At 42.1% G+C, this 21,410-nt stretch overlaps 1 protein-coding gene across 1 annotated transcript in view; it reads left to right on the top strand.

Moving 5' to 3' along the window:
- The first annotated feature begins 1,002 nt into the window (after positions 1–1,002).
- The window catches only part of GRIP1 (glutamate receptor interacting protein 1), a 749,322-nt gene continuing 728,914 nt past the window's right edge, over positions 1,003–21,410 (top strand). Inside the window, exon 1 of the mRNA XM_066258209.1 lies at positions 1,003–1,147. Coding sequence (XP_066114306.1) covers positions 1,090–1,147 — 58 coding nt within the window. The 5' untranslated portion in view covers positions 1,003–1,089. The remainder of the gene's footprint in view (positions 1,148–21,410) is intronic.

Here is a 21,410-nt window from a genome sequence, read left to right as displayed (position 1 = left end):
TTCTGTGAGCTTATGACAAGGGGAAGTAACTAATCGTAAGACCTGATCATAAAACCTTTCTTATACTTGACGACGCAATTAAATATTCACGCAGTGAAGCTCTCCTTGTTTCATTTAAAACAAAAGAGGTTCTCGACTCATGCCCTTCCCACCTCACCGGAAAATGTATTCCTGGAACCATTGCTGGTCATCCAGAAAGTTGCGGTTGCCCTTAGTTGAGGGGTGAAGTTAGAGGATCCACAGCTGCAAAGTCTGGACTTGGGGGAGTGGGCGACAGCCAGGGCGGGGGTGGGGTGCGGGGAGGGGGCGGCGAGGAGGAGGGACTAGAGGGAAGGACACTGCCCCCTACTTCTTTGAGGTCGTTGCCTAAGCCGGCGGAGCCGCCAAGAGGGTGGAGTGGCGGCTGTTGGGGGTCGGTGTGGGCTCCGCACCCGCGGCTGGGTGCCAGGCTCGGTACTTGGCCAGCCGGGCGCGCTTCGCAGGCCGGCCGCCGGGGCGCGGAGGGTGTGAGCGCGCGCGCCCCTCCGTGCCCGCTCAGCTTCGCGCGCGTCTCGGGAGAGGCGCCGCCGAGAGGCGCCGGGGGAGCCCGGAGCCTCAGTCCTGCCGCCGGCGGAGCTTTGTGCGGCGGCCGCGGCGGCTCCGAGTCCCACCTGCTGGCGGCGGGGAGACAAGGAAGGGGAAGCAGCAGCAGGAAGAGGGCAAGAGGCGGTGGCGGAGCCCACTCTTCCCACCGGCGCCCACCTCCCGAGGGCTCCGCAGTCCCGGCTCTCGGCCTGCACGCGCCCCCCGCCCCCGGCCCGGCCCGGCCTCCCGTCCTCACCGCGGCAGCCGCTGCTGCAGCCCCTACCGCCCGGCCCGGCCCGGCCCAGCCGCCGCCACCCGGAGCCAGCAGCGAGTTTGAGGCGAGCGCGGGGCGTGCGGCGCCGCCTCGATGTGCCCGGGAGCCGCCTCGGCGCCCCAGCCCCGCTGAAGAGCCTCGAGCGCACAGCGGCCGGCCCGAGAGCGCGAGAGGGAGGCGCGGCGAGCCGCGGGGAGAGGGAGCGAGCGAGCGAGGAGCGAGCCTGAGAGCGAGCGCAGAGAGCAGGCACCATGCCGGGCTGGAAGAAGAATATCCCCATCTGCTTGCAGGCGGAAGAACAGGAGAGAGGTGAGTGCGGCGACGGCGCGGGGGGAAGGCGGGGACGGGGGTCCGGGCCGGGGCGCCCCCGGTGCCTCCGTCTCCCCAGTTCCCTCCGGACCTGTCCACCGGCCGACGGGGGAGGGGCGCCGCGCCCACTGGTGCCGCGGGCGAAGCCGGCGGCGTATTGCGAACTCAGATTTTTTTTGGGGGGGGGGTAAGGGAAAAAGGAAGGGTGCTACAGCAGCCAACTTTTCGCTAAGGGAAAAGCTTTTTCTGGGGAGGACAGAGGGGAACTCTAGCTTCTCCAGGGCTGGCTCGCACGTGGAGCCTGGAGCTGCTGTCTGCGGGGTGGGCGCTGGGCTGGAGGGTAGGTACGGGTGGGGGATCCTGCAGTGCTTTAAGTGACTTTTTTAAACTTTCCACCTCCTCCCTTGGCCGCCTTCGCGGTGTCCCCGCCGCTGGTTGAGATCTGATGTTGCTGCCAAGCCCAAAGTTGCTGGAGATTCAGGGAGGAGGAGAAGGAGGAGGAGGAAGAGAGAAGGTGTTGGCGGAGGAAGAGCGTGGGGGCGGGAAGTGTACGCTGCCTTGGGTCTCCTGAGGGAGAAGCGGGGAAGAGGAAGCTGCCCCTAGCTGAAAGTCTGGGGCTGGGAGAGATGCCTCGGAGATGAGTTATGCTCCAGCGCAGTCCTAGCTGTCAAGTTAATACCGCAGGACTGCGGGCTTTTCACAGTTACTGTCTGTTTTCTTTGTGAAAGCGGCTCTGCGTGCCTGGTTACTTGTAGATCTTTTGTGCTTCAGCCTGACAAGTGTGCTGGGCACGTTGCCTTTAAGTAACGTACCGAGAGAAAAGTTGAAGGCCTTTTGCACCTTGAAGGCTTGGTTCTGTTCAGGTTATCTTATGGTGTTTGGTTTGTGCCGAAGTGACCAGGGAGTTCAGCGCGGTGACTTGGATATGATGTATTGAGTACACCAGAATTTCCTATACAGGCCGCAAGGGTTGGAGAGGTGTGCGCCGCGGCTCTGCTATCACCCAGAGGGACCTTGGTTGGCAAAGTCCACTAGGGTTATTCCCCTGCTTCTCCTACCCTGACCTGCCCGGGCTTCGAGGAAAATGCTTTAGACTGGGATGGGTTTCAGGATGCTGGGTTCGCATGGGTTGTGACAACGGTCTGTGCTGAGGTTAAATGGTGCTGCTAGGGTGGGTGGGTGAGGAAAACAGGAGGAGGCCAGTCTGGTGGGTGTAGAAGGCAAAGTTGTCAGGGTAGCTTACTCCAGCAGCTTGATGAGTTGGTTTGGAGGGTGGCTTGGTTACTGAGCATGCCAAAAGTTTCAGGGTTTTGAAATAATGCTTACTACTGAAGAGCCAATGCACGATTTCCAGTTTTTCTCTAGGTGGCACAACCTGTCTGAATTATATCCTGTTTAATGACTCAGGGAATTTATCCCTTTTTAACCACCTCCTTAATAGATATGTGTGTGCATTTCCAGCACATTTCCTGGTGAGCAACTTGACGTTTTTCTTTTCAAAATGCACCCCGGCTTTAGAAATGCTTCTGCTTTTCTGTTTAAGTTAACCTCATCTTAAAAGTTGTAAATAGTGGTACCAATAATTTATAACGAGGTAAAAGCACTAAATGCAAGCGTTCTGTCAGGCATGGACTGTCCTATGAACTAAATGTCACAGTGCACTTGATGTTAACTGTATGTTTGTTAAAGAAAACACTGGAGTACTGCTAATACATTTAATAGGAATGCTGAAATGGGTAGATTTTTGGATTGTGACAAAATATATGTCTTTTAAAAATAAATGGTAACTTTGAAAGGTGATCAGCTAATCTGTTTAGTGGAGAAAAGATGGAATTTCCTCCAGAACATAAAAATCTGAGTCAGAAATGGGGCATTCTGCCTTATTTTCTCCCATAGGAGAAAACAGAGAACCCTTGTTACTTTGTGTCTTTTTTTCACTTTAAAGGTTTCTTGGTTTTTGCTTATATTGTGATGCTTTTCTAATTGGTATTGTTTTTGTTGGTTGTGGTATTTCTTTTTGAGGTCCTGTTTCATTGGGCATGCATAAGTATGTGTGTTTTGATCACTTTAATATCTCCTCTTTTGTGTTTCAGTTGTGTGTGTGTGTGTGTGTATATATATATATATATAAAGAAATATTTAAATTAACTGATTTTTAATGCATATGTCAGAGGATACTGCTTGACATTGGCTTATCCTTTTGGGAGAATTTTATTGTAATGAGCAATATTGTCTATTTGCATTTGAAATCAGATTGTATTTAACTTTTTTCTTTGGAATTTACAAAGTTAATTAATTCAAATAGTGTTGCATTAAGTTCTTGTTAAATATAAACAGAAAGATTGAACTATCAGGTTGATAAGGAAAATAATGAACCAGAGGAGAAAATACATTTTAAATTTTGTCTGGGGATAACACTGACCAAAAAGTCAATTTCTAATATGTTACCATTAAATTCTTAGGTTGCTTATACTCACATGACCATTGCTCTTTCCATATTCTCTACACTCAATTTACATTTAAATATGTATTCTAAAACCCATTATGGAGACTACTCTAGCATAACATTTTTTCATGTAGATTTTATTGAGCTAAATCTCTTTCTGAAACGTAATGCAAATTAATACAGGCTGCTAGTTTCTTTAAGGACCACATATTTGGACAAGTATTTCTCAGTATTCTTCTTTTATAAAAAATGCTAATCTCAATTCAAAGATTTAGGGAACCTGCTTATTTGGTATTGACACATACAAAGAAAGGTTTGGCCAGTCTATATAAATTAATGGCACACCTATACACCATTTATAATGTGGTTTCCACTTGAAGGCCTCTGTCAAGATGATATTGAGTGAACTATTGCTACTGCATGCAGTGCTGAGTAGGGAAACTAACATATGGGTTGTTGCAGTAAGTGCATCACTTCCCAAATGACATGTTAAGATTCACTTATGTACAGTGTGACATACTATTAAAATTCAGGACACATTCCTCTGTCTCCCCCCCCCCCCCTATTTTCTGCGTGAGCTGATAAACCCAATTCATTTAGAAAACACCTAATACATTTTTGGGTAAATGTTTCAGAAGAAGTGAAATGATTCTGAAAACTGTTCTATTTAACATCCTTTTCTATCAAATTAAATTAAGTAATTTATTAGTTGTTTTAATCTTATTAGCTGGTTATGTATAATAGGAATGTATTAATAGTTGTTAAGGAGAATCATAGTGTAAAAGGGCAGATACCTCAGTAATGAATGATGCCTTTCTTTTGCCTTGTATGCATACAAACATATATCTTAACTAGGGGAAAATGTATGTATGCATTTTGTATGGCTCCCCTCCACCCTTGCCTTTCTGTTCTTCTCATATGTTTTGGAGGTTTACTCGAGAACTTCCCTTTGAACTTTTGTAGGAATTATTGTGTTTGGGTTTTGCTTCTATTTTGTCAAATGAGAGTATTTGGATCTCTTTAGGTGTAAAGAATTAGCTTTTATAAAATATGAGAAAGCGCAGGGGGCTTAAGTAGTATGTCTTTATTATAGCTATGGTCATTTCTCACATCACTCAAAGATTTGGTGACTCTACCACATACTGTTTGCTTAACAGAGTCCAATTTTAAATTTGAGTTTTGACTGGGGAGTGCTGTGGGGAAAAGAGAGGAAACCTGTATGCATGGAGAGTCTGCTGTGTGGCTGGCATGTGCTCGATATTTCACTGCATTATTTGGTACAGCCTTACCGATGCCTGTAAGGTAGTATTATTTTTATTTACCCTGACAGATGAAGAAACTGATGATCAGAGAAGGAAAAAAATTTGACTAATGTTACAAAGCCAGTAGTTAGGGCACCAGTTTCTAAAGAGTTAATTCAAAAAAGTTATATTTCCTGAGATGAAGCTTTTAGCATTATATTAACATTGCAATATCTTATGTTTTTTTAAACAGAATTTTAATAAACTGCAACAGTTCTTTCATCAGAAGAGTTTTTTAGTTACATGTATCTGGAAGAAGCTCCCAAAGTATATTTTGGGCTTTTGACAAACTTCCTTTGCTACATAGTTTAATTAACTCTAACCATAAGCATTGAAACACCAACACATTTTTAAGTAGACTTATTTGACTAGAATTAAAGAAACTCATTTAAGTGAGTGGTTTTTCCTCCAAAGATTTGACATAATTACGTAGTTTTCCTTCTTTTCAAAGAGCATTTGTCATGAAGGCAAGAATAAATAAGAATTAGGTATTCTTCCTCACTGCAGCGAACTGGGAAACTACTATATTGTTAATAGACATTGTGCATTTGCTCTTTTGCCAACAATTTATTTAATTAAAGCCATCCATCTGAACTATGCCTGACTATCAGGAGGCCCAGTGGCGAGACAAAGGAAGTTCAGACACTGCTTCCTTCAGCGGCAGCCTGATTGGTTTCTTTCATGAAGAAAAAGAGGTGTCAATGGCAATTGGTAAAGGATATTGAGAATTGAATATCATGAGTTTTAAAACTATTATATTAAATGCTGGTGATGGCTGATGGCAGAAGGCATTTAGGATCTGGTCATTTTATTTTTAATTAAAATATAATAAATAGTCTACTAACACAAAATTTAAAAGTTATAGTAATATAAAATAATGTCTAATAGAGAATGCTATTCAAATGCTAAAGCACTACCTGGTTTTAGATGTCTTGTTTTATCTTTTATTACAATGTGTTTCTTTTTAAATTCAAAGGTTTGCTAAATATAAAAATCTACCAATACTCATTTTCTTATTCTAGAGAACTACGTGTTTAGGCATGTCAGTGGCCAAAGGGTGCTGTCAGTTTAATGGGAAAGTTAATGTTCTTTAAATGTATTTACTGATAAAAATGCACCTGATTGACTTTCTTATTGCCTTTCATTTCAACAACAATTAAACTTTAAGCACCAAATCAGGTGTCAAATAGAATGTGAAGACATGGTTTCTATCCTGGATAGATTTCTTAGCCCCACCCAGCAGAGGAGTGGACCACATGATATTTGAAGTTGAACAGCAGTATATTTAAATCCACTTTAGCACTTCCTAGCTTTGTAGTCTTTTTGCTTCTCAAAGCCATTGTATTCTCTTCTTTAAGATGAAGACAAGTAATATCTACCTCATGGGAGGATTAAGTGAAATTAGCAAATGTGGGGGAATTTATGACAGTGCAAATATTGTAGTTCAGGGCTCAGTAGTGACAACTGCCATTACTTTTATATCTTGATATAGATCTGTAAACTCAGTACCTCAAGGTGTCCTGGTGATGAAATTAGACGTTTTTATTCTTTAAAGACTTCATAAACTAGTGAAAAAAAATAAAGACCAGTGTTTTATGAAAAGCTGCACTGAAACACAGAACTTTATAAGACCACGATCTTTGGTATATTCTAGTCCAGCTCTCATGAGGAAAAAGAAACTCCAGTGTCAAAAGAAATGTGTCCAAGGCCACATTTCATGTATTAAGTAAACATATATTGGCCATGAACTGCCATGATGGAGAATAGAGAAGAGAAAGTCATGGCTCCCATTTTTAAGGAGATTATTATGTAGTTATAGAAGTCATTGCTATGGTGGATAACTCAGTACAGCCTTCTCCTGTGCAGACTCCTGCGGAAGGAGTGGAGAAGAGGGACTGACTGTACTGAAGGCAAGTGGGAAGAGGAAGCTTCTGAGCATAGCTCTCAGAGGAGGCGGCACAGAGGAAGTGCTAAAAGATTTGAAGAAAGGGGAGGAGATTAGAATGTTGGAAGGGGGAATGAGGACCAATATTTCGGGCAAGAGGCACGGTAGCACTATGGAATAAAAGATTCCAGGAGCCACTACTTATACTGGAATATAGACTACACACGTGCATATTGACTGTTGAATATGAATATGCATTTCCCCGCAATGTGGGGAAACTGGAAAAAAGGAGATGAGGCTATAGAGAGCCAGCTTTGGAAGGACTTTGTATGCCAGGTTGAAGACTTCAGATGGTATCCAGTAGGTGATGGGTTAAAAGAAGGACTTCCAAGAGAGAAGTGAAGAGATCAGATTTGAATCTTAGAAAGATCACTTTAGCATCAAGGAGGAAAAGGGAGGGGATGTAGGGGGTAGGGAGCAGGTAAGAGGCCACTGCCCTGTTTCAAGCCATGCAGAGATACCCAGGAGGAGGACTGGTGAGTAGGTGAATGTGGAAATATGGAGGGTGTAGGTTAGGTCTCTGGTTTAGGTAGTGATTAGAGTCAGAGTTGTGTCTTGAGACCCAGTGCCTTGATACAAAGCCTTGTAGTCTTCCCACCACGTATTGCCTTTCTTTTCCCTTTCCTCCCCAAATCTGTGTAAGGGGAAAATGTAAACACAATCTAGTAGGATAATGTAAAATGGAGGACCACTGATGGGATTGGGTACCAGGCTGGGTCATGATGATAGCTTAATGTACACTAGTTTTTTTACTTTAATTATATATAATTCATATACTATTTAATTCTAAAGGAAAAATAATTATTATCCTGTGCATTTATCTATGAAAATTAATTTGGAATTTTAGGTGATTCCTTTTTTTTTTTTTTTTTTGTATTTTTCTGAAGTTGGAAATGGGGAGGCAGTCAGACTCCTGCATGAGCCCAACCACGATCTGGGGCGTTGCTCTGTTGCAACCAGAGCCATTCTAGCACCTGAGGCAGAGGCCACAGAGCCATTCTTAGCGCCCAGGCTAACTTTGCTCCAATGGAGTCTCAGCTGCAGGAGGGGAAGAGAGAGACAGAGAGGAAGGAGAGGGGAAGGGGTGGAGAAGCAGATGGGCACTTCCCCTGTGTGCCCTGGCCAGGAATCAAACCCGGGACTCCTGCACGCCAGGCCGACGCTCTACCACTGAGCCAACCGGCCAGGGCCTAGGTGATTCTTTTTTTTAACTGAAAGAGAGAAGAATAGTAATTGTTTTATAAAAATGCCTTTCCTTGTAATAGAATTGAGTGGAAATAAACAAATTATTAATAAAGTTTTAAATACTTTTTATACTGGCACAAAATTAGAAAACCAGGATTAAATTTCCCTCTTAGCCATGTTTGTGATTATTTGTTCTAGGCACAGACTGCTTCTCTGAATTGTCCTCTTCTCATTTCTAAAGTAATTCTCTAAAGTAATTCTCAGTACGCTGACCTTCTGGGGTTATGTTTTTACCAGTGGAAGCCGTTATTGCTACATGGCTATCTTACAAAGGGAAGAAGTTGTTGAAAGAATGAGATCCTTCAAGTACATTTGTCTATAAGCTGGTGGTTTCTGGGTGGAGGTATGTAATTTGTATGGCTTCTGTTTCATAAACGGGAAATTTTCATTAAAAAAATCTTAATTCTTAGTCTTCCAATGAAGTTAAAATTTGTTTCCCCCTTAGGCTTCCATTTACAATAAAATAACTCAAATGATGCAAATTACAGTACATGGCTCCCCATTTCCTCAAGGCAGCCTCCTCCTGGGCTGTATCTGGAGGAGACCCGCTCAGATGCTGTGTGGACCTTGCCGTCCCTCCCTGCCGCTCAGCCCTGCTTCTCTCCGGTACAGGCTTCTGACTTCAACCCAGTGTTCAAGGCATCCTCACTTCTCAACTTGAAATCATGGATGGAATCTTTTTAAGAGATATCTCCACTGCCGACTTCTAACATTTATTATGCTATTTAAATATGTACTAACATAAAACTATGTGTAAACTCCTGATGGTTATAGCTCTCATCCAACCACAGAACCAAAAGAGATTTTACAAGTAAAATACAAACACAACTATTAAAAAAAAATCGGCCCTGGCCGGTTGGCTCAGTGGTAGAGCGTCGGCCTGGCATGTGGAAGTCCTGGGTTCGATTCCCGGCCAGGACACACAGAAGCAGTGCCTATCTGCTCCACCCCTCCCCCTCTCCTTCCTCTCTGTCTCTCTCTTCCCCTCCTGCAGCCGAGGCTCCATTGGAGCAAAGATGGCCCGGGCGCTGGGGAAGGCTCTGTGGCCTCTGCCTCAGGCACTGGAATGGCTCTGGTTGCAACAGAGCGACGCCCCAGAGGGGCAGAACATCTCCCCCTGGTGGGCATCCCGGGTGGATCCCGGTCGGCCGCATGCGGGAGTCTGACTGCCTCCCCGTTTCCAGCTTCGGAAAAATGAAAAAAAAAAAAAAATCAATAGCTTTCAAATTAACATGTATTTCATGTGACTTGATATTATATATATATTTGCCTAGAACTAAAATTCCCATTTGCAGTTAAAGTATGGTACCTGCTGCTAAGGAAAGGTATATTGCCATTTTTAAATTTTTCTAGTTGAACTCCTGTGGAAACTTGGTTTTATTTTATTTTGTTTTGTTTGTTTGTTTATATATTACCTCTAACAGTTGGGTACATATTATGTCCCAGGCCTGAAGATTTAGCCACAAATAAATTCCTGGCCTCCTGATTCTCACAGCCTAAAAAGGAGGATGAACATTATACAATTAATTACACCAGATATTAATTTGAATTAGGTAAAATGTAACAAGTGAGGTGTATAGTATGCTAACAGAACATGTAACATGCCCTGTGACGTATTGTTACATATCAAAGTCCCAATCCCCAATACCTCAGAATGTAACTACTTTTTTTTGTATTTATTGCCATTTTATTGTTCATATTTTTAATTTTTATTTCTTCTTCTTAAAGAAGCCCCTGTAACATTTCATGTAATGTTGGTTTGGTAGTGATGAATTCCTTTAGCTTTTTCTTCTCTGGGAAGCTCTTTATATGACCTTTAATTCTAAATGATAGCTTTACTAGGTAGATTAATCTTGGTTTTAGGTCTTTGCTTTTCATCACTTTGAATATTTCTGGCCAGTCAGTTCTGGCCTGCAAAATTTCTGTTGAGAAATCAGCTGACAGTCTTATGGGAGCTCCTTTGTAGGTAACTAGCTGCTTTTCTCTTGCTGCTTTTAAGATCTCTCTTTATGTTTAACCTTTTGCATTTTCATTATGCTATGTCTTGGTGTGGGCCTCTTTGGTTTCATCTTGTTTGGGGCACTCTGTGCTTTGTGGACTTGTATGTCTATTTCCTTCACCAGATCAAGGAAGTTTTCTGTCGTTTTTTCAAATAGGTTTAATTTCTTGTTCTCTCTTGTCTCCATCTGGCACCCCATGATGTGAATGTTGGTATACCTCAAGTTGTCCCAGACACTATCTTAATTTTTTTTTTAATTCCTTTTTTCTTTTTTCTGGTCTGATTGGGTGTTTTTTGCTTTCTTATATTTTAAATAGCTAATTTAATTCTTGGTTTGATATACTCTACTATTGATTCCCTGTAAATTATTCTTCTCTTCAGTTAGTATATTCTTCATTTATGACTGATTCTTTTTTATGGTTTCTATGTCCTTTTTTGTGCTTATTATCTATTTTTTGTGTAACAGAGACAGAGAGAGAGAGTCAGGGAGAAAGACAGATAGGGACAGACAGGGAGGGAGAGAGATGAGAAGCATCAATTCTTCGTTGTGGCTCCTTAGTTGTTCATTGATTGCTTTCTCATATGTGCCTTGACTGGGGAACTATAGCAGAGTGAGTGACCCCTTGCTCAAGCCAGTGACCCTGGGCCCAAGTCAGTGGCCATGGGGTCATGTCTATGATACCACGCTCAAGCTGGATGAGCCCGCGCTCAAGCCAGCGACCTCAGGGTTTCAAACCTCGGTCCTCTGTGTCCCAGTTTGATACTCTACCCACTCTGCCACCACCTGGTCAAGCTATGCTTATTATTTTTTTGTTAAACTTCTCACTAAGTTCCTTGATCATCCTTATAACCATTGTTTTGAACGATCTAGCCGTTTGCTTGGTTGCATTTTGTTTAATTCTTTTTCTGGAGATTTCTCTTGTTCATTTACTTGGGGTATGTTTCTTTGTCGCCGCTCTTTGGCTGCTAGCACGTGTGTGTTTTTATGTATTAGGTGGAGCTGCCACATCTTGCAGACTTGGTGGAGTTGCCTTGTGTAGTTGGTGTTCTGTAGGGCCCAGTGGCACGGCCTTTCCAGGCACCGAACTGGGTGCTCCAAGTGCTCCCCTGCGTGTGCTTCCTGTTGTAGTTGAGCCTTGATTGCTGTTGGTAGCACTGGGAGGAATTGACCTCTAGTCTGATTGGCTGTGAGGATCAGCTGTGACTACAGAGGAGGAGTTGCTATGCAGGAGCCAGTCATACAGAGTGCGATTTGCTTTAGTGAGGCTTTGGTGCTCACTAAGTCTGACCCTTGAGCGTGTCACTCATGTAGGTGGTAGGGTTGTACTCCAGTGTGGTCTGAAGCTTTCCACTGGGTGCACTGTCTCTGGGACCTCCTGGGACATTTAAAGTCAGCAACTGCCGGTGTCCAGTCACACAGCACAAGCTGTGAAACAGTGTGCAGATGGCTGCTACTTGTACTGGGCTTGAAGGTGCCCAGGAGAGGCCAAGCTGTGAACCAAGGCCTGCTGCTGCTAGTGCCAGTCCTGGGGCCACTTATCAGACGGTCTGGGCACACAGAGGCCAGATGCTGCTTGTTTGAGAAATGGAACCTTGGTTTTTAGCAGATGGTTGTCCCTTGGTCTTTTCTGAGCATACACACATCATTTACATGTGAAGTTCTCTATTTTCTTTGGTCTGTTTTGTACCATTATGATCCTAAATACAAAACCCAGTATGACACTGCAGTTGGTGGCAGCATTAAGCAGCATGCTGATCTGTGTTACTACTTCTTGAACTGTTTGTGGTGGAAGTCTTTTTTTTTTCTTTTTTCTGATCCCAGTCTGGTATGTAGTCCTGTCGTACAGTGAGTGTGCTCTGTGCAGCTCCCACCTGAGCCCGACCACACCTATGCTTGTCTGTGTCCTGTTCAGTGAGGTGAGCTCATTCTTCACAGACTTAGATGTTGGGGCAACGTCAAATTGCTACAGGAATTTCTAATCATTTACCCTCATTTTCAGTACTCGTGTAACCATGGATAGGTAATTAATATTTTTCTGTCTGGCATGGTCCACATACTTTGAATAGGACTAGATTAGAATATGTTTATATAGCTCTGTTGGGGAGAAGAGTTCGGAAGGATGGGTGTGTGTGTATAATTGTGCATGGTATTTTAGGACATACATAATTTATTTTTTATAACCTATACCTGCTTTCACCTTATCTTCAAGATCCCATTCCCACTGAAGATGGAAAACATCTTCATGGACCTGGAGAGCATTATGTTCAGTGAAATAAGCCAGTCAGAGAAAGACACGTACCATGATTTTCACTCATAGGTGGAATGTAAATAACAAAATGGAAACAGATTCATTGACAGAGAACAGATGGACAGCTGTCAGAGGAGAGGGGGTTGTGGGGCTGGGTGAAAAAGGTGACGGGATTAAGCAAACAAAACAAAAACAAAGAAACAAACTCATTGACACAGACACCAGTATGGTGAGTACCAGGGGTAATCGGGGTGGGGAGAGTGAGAACAGGTGTTGGGAGGCAATAAAAGGTGATGGAGGGAGACTTGACCCGAGGTGGTGAACACTCACTACAATATACAGATGATGTATTAGAGAACTGTACCCCTGAAACCTGTATAATTTTATTAACCAATGTCACCCCAATAAATTCAATAAAAATGAAAAAAAAGAGTACATTACTCTTTGGTTTAAAAATTCTTGGATTGGTCCTCTTATTTCTTAGGGATTTCTCCTTTTCTCATTTGCAAGATGGCCTCTGGGTGAAGGACATTTGATTCATTGTGTGACCCTTACTGAGTTCACTGCTCTGGGTTTGGCACACAGTGTGACGGGGTCTTGTGCCTGGGTTCCAGTGAAATGTGACTGTTCTTTTTTGCTCTGTTAGCCCTAGCAGCTAGTTTGTACTTCCCGGACCTTGCCATCGTGTGCGGTGGCACCTCCTGCGATATCACCGCTGTATTGCTCCAGCGCCATGCTGAGTGCTGCCTGTGGAAAGGGGACCATCATACGAGGTGATGAGGGTCACTGGTGAGAATGCTCTCCTGCTCTGAAAGCTAGGAGGGTGTTAGTTTTTCTATCCTCTTGCACTTTTCAAGGAGTTTTACATTTTTGTAGGATATTGGACACCTACGTCCGATCTTTTGTTCCCCTGCCCACTTCCCCCCTTTCTCTTTCTCTGTTGCACCAAATAACTGGAGTGGCTTATGTGACTTAAAAACTTCAAACTGGAAGGGACAGAAGTGAGAAGGCTAAGTGAGTGATAAAGAGAAAGAGCCCTGTTTTCATCATTAGGTGGGCACCTTTCCCTAAGAGCTAAGCATCAGGGAAGAAAGAAATAGAGAACTGGTAAACAGCTCAGAGATGATGTAGCTTGAAGCTGACAAGTAATTTCAGCCAATACTTTATACTGGTCTACCTTGTATACAAACCTTTCTCACTTAGTAGTTTATTACAAATCTGCCCTTTATATTTCATCAGCAACTGTGTGAACATGGGAACTGACATATTTCTTCTCAAGATTGGTAGTGTAACTTCAGTGTGCATCATCTATTAGATATTGATGTGTTTTGAAAGTTTACTTTGTATTTTGAACGAAGACATTTAGATCACTAGATATGCTAAAGATGTGTATGACTTGATATTAATAATTTTTTTTACTTGTGAAGTGTTCATTTCTTTAGTTTCTCAATTGTTGAATATAGCAGAAAATATGAAAATTCGTAGAGTTTTACAGCATAAGTTAATAGAGCTTATGTTTTCTTTAGGCACAGTTCATTATTTGAGAAAAAATTAATGAATGTAGTTTTCACCTCTTAGAACATTAAAGAACAACAACAAAACAGTTTTGTTCAGTTTTCTGATATGTAATTTATGAATAGTTTGCTCCTTGATCTTTTAATGTCAAGTATTTATATTTCCTGTTACTGATATTCAGAAATTCCACTGAAAAAGACTGAGAGAAGTATACTAATATATCCTCACGAAGTTAAACTTAGTCACAGGATTTCACCGCTTCAATCGTGTCAGGATTGTTGAATGAAAGAGAATGGCATTTAAACTTAGATTTTTTAGCCTGACCTGTGGTGGTGCAGTGGATAAAGTGTCGCCCGGGAATATTGAGGTTACCAGTTTGCAATCCTGGCTTCCCTGGTCAAGGCACTTATGGGAGTTGATGCTTCCTGCACCTCCCTCCTTCTCTCTCTCTCTCTCCTCTCTAAAATGAATAAATAAAATCTTTTAAAAATAAAATTAGACTTTTCAGATGAATTCAAGTGTTTCTTTTTAAATGTGTAATTTTCTATTAAGTGCAGAGCACATTTTCATTAAATGAAAACCTTGAACAGGCAATATAAATTTAGTTTCTTTGTTACTATTTCACTTTTTTCTCCTATAATTTTAGTTAGTAGAATGAAAATTTGCCAGGGTAGAATCAGATACCTGTAGTGCTCAATCTGCTGAGAAAGTACCTCATCTGGCTTGCTTGGTGATCTTGAATGCTGATATCTGCACACACACACACACACACACACACACACACACACGTGCACGCGCCCTAACACTGAAGTGTAGCCCTGGTTTTTCATAAACGATCAGATAAAATTACGAAGTATGATCTGAGCTCTGCTTTTGATATCCGCTTTTATTCAAAACCCTACCCCTTCAGCCTCTACTGATTATACTGATAAAGCAGAGGAGGGCAGGGTATTTGTTAGCTCAGGCTTCCGTAACAAAATGCCATGGACTGGGGTGGGAGGGGATTAAACAACAGAAATTTATTGTTCGCAGTTCTGGAGGGTAGAAGTCTTTGGTCAAGGTGTTAGCATGATCAGAGTCTGGTGAGAGTTCTCTTTCTGGGATTGCCAATGCCTGCCTTTTCATTGTGTGAGCTCACATGGTCTTTCCTTAGATCAGGGGTACCCAAACTTTTTACACAGGGGCCAGTTCACTGTCCCTCAGACTGTTGGAGGGCTGGACTATAAAAAAAACTATGAACAAATCCCTATGCACATTGCACATATCTTATTTTAAAGTAAAAAAAACAAAATGGGAACAAATACAATATTTAAAATAAAGAACAAGTACATTTAAATCAACAAACTGACCAGTATTTCAATGGGAACTATGGGCCTGCTTTTGGCTAATGAGATGGTCAATGTCTGGTTCCATATTTGTCATTGCTAGCCGTGACAAGTGATAGGACACGCTTCTAGAGCCCTGATGCATGCGTCCTGCGTCACTGGAAGTGTACTGTACATGAGCAACGCCGCCACATACAATACTCCAGGCATCCTGTGCTCCTCTCACTGACCACCAATGAAAGAGGTGCCCCTTCTGAAAGTGCGGCGGGGGCCGAATAAATGGCCTCATGGGGCCGCATGCGGCCTGTGAACCGTAGTTTGGGGACCCCTGCCTTAGAGTGTGCAAGACGCGGGAGGAATGGAGAAAGCTCTCTACTATCTCTTCTTAAAACAACACTAATCCTGTGGGAGTAGGGCCCCACCCTAGTGACCTCATTTAACCTTAACTACCTCTTTAGAGGCCTCATCTTCAAATACAGCCACACTCCAGGTAAGAGCTTTAATGTATGAATTTGGGAGGGATACCACATTCCATCCATAATAGATAGGAACAGAAGATTAATCAATGGTTTATATAATGTTTCTGTAAATTTTATCTTTCAGTGACTGGAAACTGCTCTTTTTGGGCAAAAGATGATGTGCTGGTTTTAAAATTATGGCCTCCGAATCATCATCATCATCATCATTATTATTATTTACACTTTTCCCATTGAGTGTCTCTGTACCCTCCATTTGAGTTTGGACAGGTTTGTGGGTTCTTTAACCAGTTGGGTATGCTGAAAGTGATACTGGGTGACTTCTTTGTCTGGGGTACAAAAGACATGCAGCTTCCCCCTTGTTAGAACAATTATGTTCAGAGTCCTGAGTCACAAAGTGGCTCTATTACTTCAGTCTACCCTGAGGCCATTAGGCTGTGAGGAAGCCAGTTTACATGGAGAGGCCAGGTGTAGGTGCTCTGGTTGTCTGTGTCCTATCTGAATTCCTGGCCCATCAAATCTGTCATATATCTTATTAGTCTCTTGGGTGTACTCTTAATTTTCTCTTCCTTGTTTTGCAGGATTCATCTGGAAAACCTGGTTAAACCCAATTCTCTACCACTCTAGTTTATGCCTGTGCACTTGAATGTGGTTGGAGAAAGACACTCAGCCAAGCTGATTGGCTTCACTTTAATTTCATGGTCACTAGTCTCTGATGGGCCTTCAGTGCTGCTGGGTCATCCAACTACATTTCCTCGGTCAATTCATTCATGACCTCTTCCCTCCTGAATGACGGATACCTCCCACTCTTTCCTCTTCCCTTAAATCTTCAACACCTCCTCTTCCATTCTCACCCTCAGCTAAAAACTTTGCTTCTTATTTCACTTAGCAAACAGAAGCAATTAGAAGAGAGCTTCTGCTTGCATTTTTGCCCAACTGTCTTTATTCCTGCTATTGTGGTTGAACTCTTGTCCAGGGCCAACCTTCCACTGGTGCACCAGGTCACATTCTGTCTTGCTTGCTCCGAGACGTGTCTCCCTGGCATGTCCCCCACTCTCTCCAGGATCATCAGTTTTCCACTCTACTGGAGCATTGCCATCGTGCATACAACCATGATGTCATTTCACCTACTTTAAAAAACAGCCCTCTCTTGACTCGCACTCTCCCTGGTTGCCGCTCCTCTTTTCTGCTTACCCTAACAGAAGCTCCCTTGAGAGATCTGTCTGTACACACTCTCTGAGAGTTCTCCTCTTACTCCCTTTTGAACTTAGTCCAATCCAGTTTTTGTGCCCCATTCTGTCTCCTTTTACCATAATTGCCAATGGCCCCCTCATTGTTAAAACTAGTAGCCAATTCTCAATCAATCAGAAGCATTTTAGATGATTAACTACTTTTATTGTGGAAACAGTTTTTTCACTTGACTTCTGGGCTATCACATTGTCTTCTCCTCCTTTATCTCATTTAGTGGTTTTCCTGCAGGTGTCTGATGTCTAAATATCGTAGTGCACCAGGGTTTGGTCTTTGTGCCTCTTCTTCTTGCCTCCTCTCATCAGGTCTCATCAATATGCTGACTTTCCCAAATTCGTGCCTCCAGCCTAGTCCTCTTCCTGAACTCTAGGCTTCCCTATTTAGCTGACGTTTACCATTTCTGTTTGCACGTCTAACAGGAAGGCATCTCACCTAACATATCTGTAATCAATCTACTGATCCTTTCCCTCAAACCCACTCCTTGCTAGTTAGTGTTCCTTCGCTTGTTCATGTTAAAGCCCTTTGTATTTTTCTGGGTTCTCTATTTCCCTCGTACTCTACCTCCAATGTCAGAAAATTCCACTGACTCCATATTTAAAATACATATAGAATCTAATTACTGTCACCTACCTCTACCACATTCAACTCAGTTGAAGCCACCATCATCTGTTTGTACCTGGATGACTGCATTCTCTTCTGAACTGGGTTTTCCATTTGTCCCCTTGTCCTTTGTTCTTACAACTGTTTTCTGCAGCAGAGCCATAGTGATCCTTTGAAAACATCTCAGATCTGCTCAGGATCTTTCTTTGCACTTACTGCTCCCTTTGCCTGTATGGCTTCCCCTTTGACCTTCTTCAAGTCTGTATAGGTGTAACTTCCCTAGTGAGTCTTCCCTGACTGTTGTAATTGAAATTGCAATCTTACTAACTTCTGCTCTCTTCCTTGCTTTAATTTTTTTCATGTTTATTTTGTTTACTTATTTGTATAATACTTATTTTACTTATTTATTTGTATATTGTATGTGTCTATTTTTATAGTTAATGAAAACTCTATGAGGGCAGGGATTTTAATTTTTTTTAATATTTTTTTAGCTGCTGTATTCCCAGTACACAGAATAGTGTTTGGCTTATGGCGCCTGTTCAGTAAATATCAGATTATTGGAGGCTTCTAGGCAGGCTTACTAAGAGAGTCAGATAAATGGTTTTCAGATGATAGAGTAGTTATGTTCACATTTAGGTTTTCCATTACTTTCAAGGTTTATGTTTCAGTTTTGAGCATCTTGATTCCAGGGAAAGAAGCAGGAAAACTTTTAGTACCATATCATCTTTGGCCAAATAGTGGACCTAAATAGACTGCCCTTACCCCAAGAGAGGAAGACGGCAGATGAGTAGGGAGTTTCTCTTTTTTTCCTTCTTCTTTTCCAAGTGAGAGGAGGGGAGACAGGGAGACAGACTCCCGCATGCACCCCAACTGGGATCCACCAGTGACTGTCACTTGGGACCATGCTCCAACCAAGCTATTTTTAGTGTCTGAGGCGGAGGCTCCACAGAGCCATTCTCAGGGCCTGGGGCCTGATGTGCTTCAACCAAATGAGCCATGGCTGTGGGAGAGAAAGAGAAAGAGAGAAGGGAGAGGGGGGAGGGGGGAGAAGCAGAAGGTCATTTCTCTTGTGTGCCCTGACCAGGGGTCAAACCCAGGGCATCCACACACTGGGCTGACACTCTACCACTGAGCCAACTGGCCAGGGCTGGGAGTTTCTCTTCTATCAGTGGAAATCTATAGACTGGCTCTTGAAGTTGTCCCTTAATGTCTAAAGCTACAAGTATTTTCTGCTAAAATTATCCTCTGTTGATGATATAGTTGATGTTTTAAAGCAGAAAAGTGAGCCTGACCAAGCGGTGGCACAGTGGATAGAGCATTGGACTGGGATGCAGAGGACCCAGGTTCCAGACCCCGAGGTCGCCAACTTGAGCGCAGGTTCATCTGGCTTGAGCAGAAAAAGAAAAAGCTCACCAGCTTGGACCCAAGGTCGCTGGCTCGAGCAAGGGGTCACTCGGTCTGCTGAAGCCCTGCGGTCAAGGCACGTATGAGAAAGCAATCAATGAACAACTAAGGTGTCGCAACGAAAAACTGATGATTGATGCTTCTCATCTCTCTCTGTTCCTGTCTGTCCCCCTCTCTGACTCTCTCTGTCCCTGTTTAAAAAAAAAAAGGCAGAAAAGTGATAGAGGAATGTTTTACTATGTAAATAATTTTCTTGATACTCTGAGACATGATTGCTGTGTCAGTTAGCAGCTGTGTCATAGTTTTCTTATTTGTGTCTACCCTGCCTATTACCGTGCAAGGCATGGTGTAGGTATTTAGTATTTGTTAAATGAATGAATACATGAGGCAAAATGAGTTGGTACTAGGAAAAATTATGATAGGTAAAAGTTAGGTGTATCTTCTCTCTGTCTAGAGTCAAAAGCTATGCAAAAGTCAAGAGTAGGGTATATTACCACCTACTACCAGGACATATCACTGAATTATATCATGCAATTGTTTTAAGTGAAAAAGTAATTTTTGTTATATGTGGCATTTAAAAAAATTTTTGCCAAGGGCAAAGTATTTAAAAAAAACCAAATCTGAATATTTTACATAATTCCTTATCTATATACATTTTTAAATTCATGATTCTTAGAAACGAACTGAAGGCAATATCTTTTTAATAGCCTTCTGTCCCTGGATATATGCAATTGGTTTTACCAGTGTGGAATAACATGCCAGTAAAATGAAGATTAGTATATTTTGCACTAATTTTTCTAAGCCAATTCATTGTACTCTAATGGAGTAAAATAAAAAATGGCCCTTAATTGAATAATTTACTATGCCATTTTTTTCTGAATATCAAACACAGGAGATAGTAAGTACTTAATCAATTTCCTTGCTTATTACTGAAACCGAAGGGATGCATAGTTATATGGCAAGCCTATTAGGAAATGTTCTTATACTTTTTTAGGGAAACATTTGCAATGTTATTGTATAGTATCATTCTTTGTTTTAAGGCTGCACTGAAATGTACATGCACTCTTAACTACATCATTTTTTTTAGATACAGTTGACTGCACGGTGGATAATCTCAAATTTCAGCATAATCATGAATCATACTTAGACTAAGCAATTGGTTTAATACAATAGTCCCACACCCCATCCCAAAGCACCTCTTTAACAACTAATTTTCCCAGACTCCGGTGGCATGTAAACTGTCATTTCTCGTGATTCAGTGTTTCTTTAATCTCAAAGGATTTCTACTCTATTTTTTTCTATTCCCAAGGTATTTGCTTGGTTTCCCCTACACACCTCAACATTGGAATATCAGAATAACAATCAGTTCTACTAGTCCACTATCTATTTTTTGTAATGCCTGGCCCCCAGTCTGAGGCATTCAGTAATAAACACTAGTTGATTTATTGATCTCAACCTGACTCCTCCTTCAGACTGTGTAACATCAGGAAGACTCCTGAATGAGCCAGAGGTCCCTCTGGACTCCTCCTCATGTCAGTTAGATTGGGAATGTATGCAGGGGATAAGGAAGAAATAATCAGTGACCAAAATTTTACTTTTAATTATTTGGGGGAAAGTAAGTTAGATTTGGAATGTAAGCAGTGGATAAGGAGAAATATTCAGTGATCCAAATCTTACTTTTAATTATTATGGGAAAACAATTTAGGAAACTTGATTTTTATGCAGGCTAATTAGAAATCTGGGCTTTTAGAGTCACAGTTGGATTTGAATACTAACTCTTACACTAAGTGGCTCTTTGGTTTTGGACAAACTATTTGACTTCTCAGTTTCTTCCTTTGTAAATGGATCATAACAACACCTCTCTGCCAGGTTGTAGTGGATTTTAAGAGTATCTTTAAAATTCCCTGTCAGTGCTAGGCCCTCAGTAATGGTAGTTATATGTAGAACTATGGAATCTGGATGAGTGTACTAATTACAAGATCATATACAAGGCGAAGTCCAGGTTTTAATGTTCTTATAGGTGGTACAATTACCTGAGAATTGCTTTAGAAGCTGGATTCCAGGATATTTGAAGGTTCCTATATTTCATGTAAGAATGTAAGAGTGACATTCACAAACTTCTCATGCTGAACTAAATATTTGGTAACACAGTAACCATTAAAATAGTTGAAAAAATAATTATGAACATAACCTAGAAACTTATCTAACTGACTTTGTGTCAGATTTAAAGGCACCAAACTCATTGTAGAATTATGCATATCTGGATAAAAAGATTGATTATGAAACCACATGCCTCTGTTTATTTTGTTGCTGGTATGTGGTTCAGCCCGACACCAAGCTCTTGAATCACCATTTTCCACTTCTGTTCCTGTCAGTGACTTCATTTGAAGAATGGCTTTGTTCAGTGTGAGGCTTTCAATATATGTTAAACCAAGACAATAAAATAATCATTTGCCAAGCAGACTATTATTTTTCAGTGTACAGAACCTTCAAAGATGTGAAGATTTATT

This window comes from Saccopteryx bilineata, chromosome 2 (genome assembly GCF_036850765.1).
Source record: "Saccopteryx bilineata isolate mSacBil1 chromosome 2, mSacBil1_pri_phased_curated, whole genome shotgun sequence".
Classification (NCBI taxonomy): Eukaryota; Metazoa; Chordata; class Mammalia; order Chiroptera; family Emballonuridae; genus Saccopteryx; species Saccopteryx bilineata.
The sequence above is the reverse complement of the archived record's forward strand: the minus strand, read 5'-3'. Positions and strand labels throughout refer to the sequence as shown.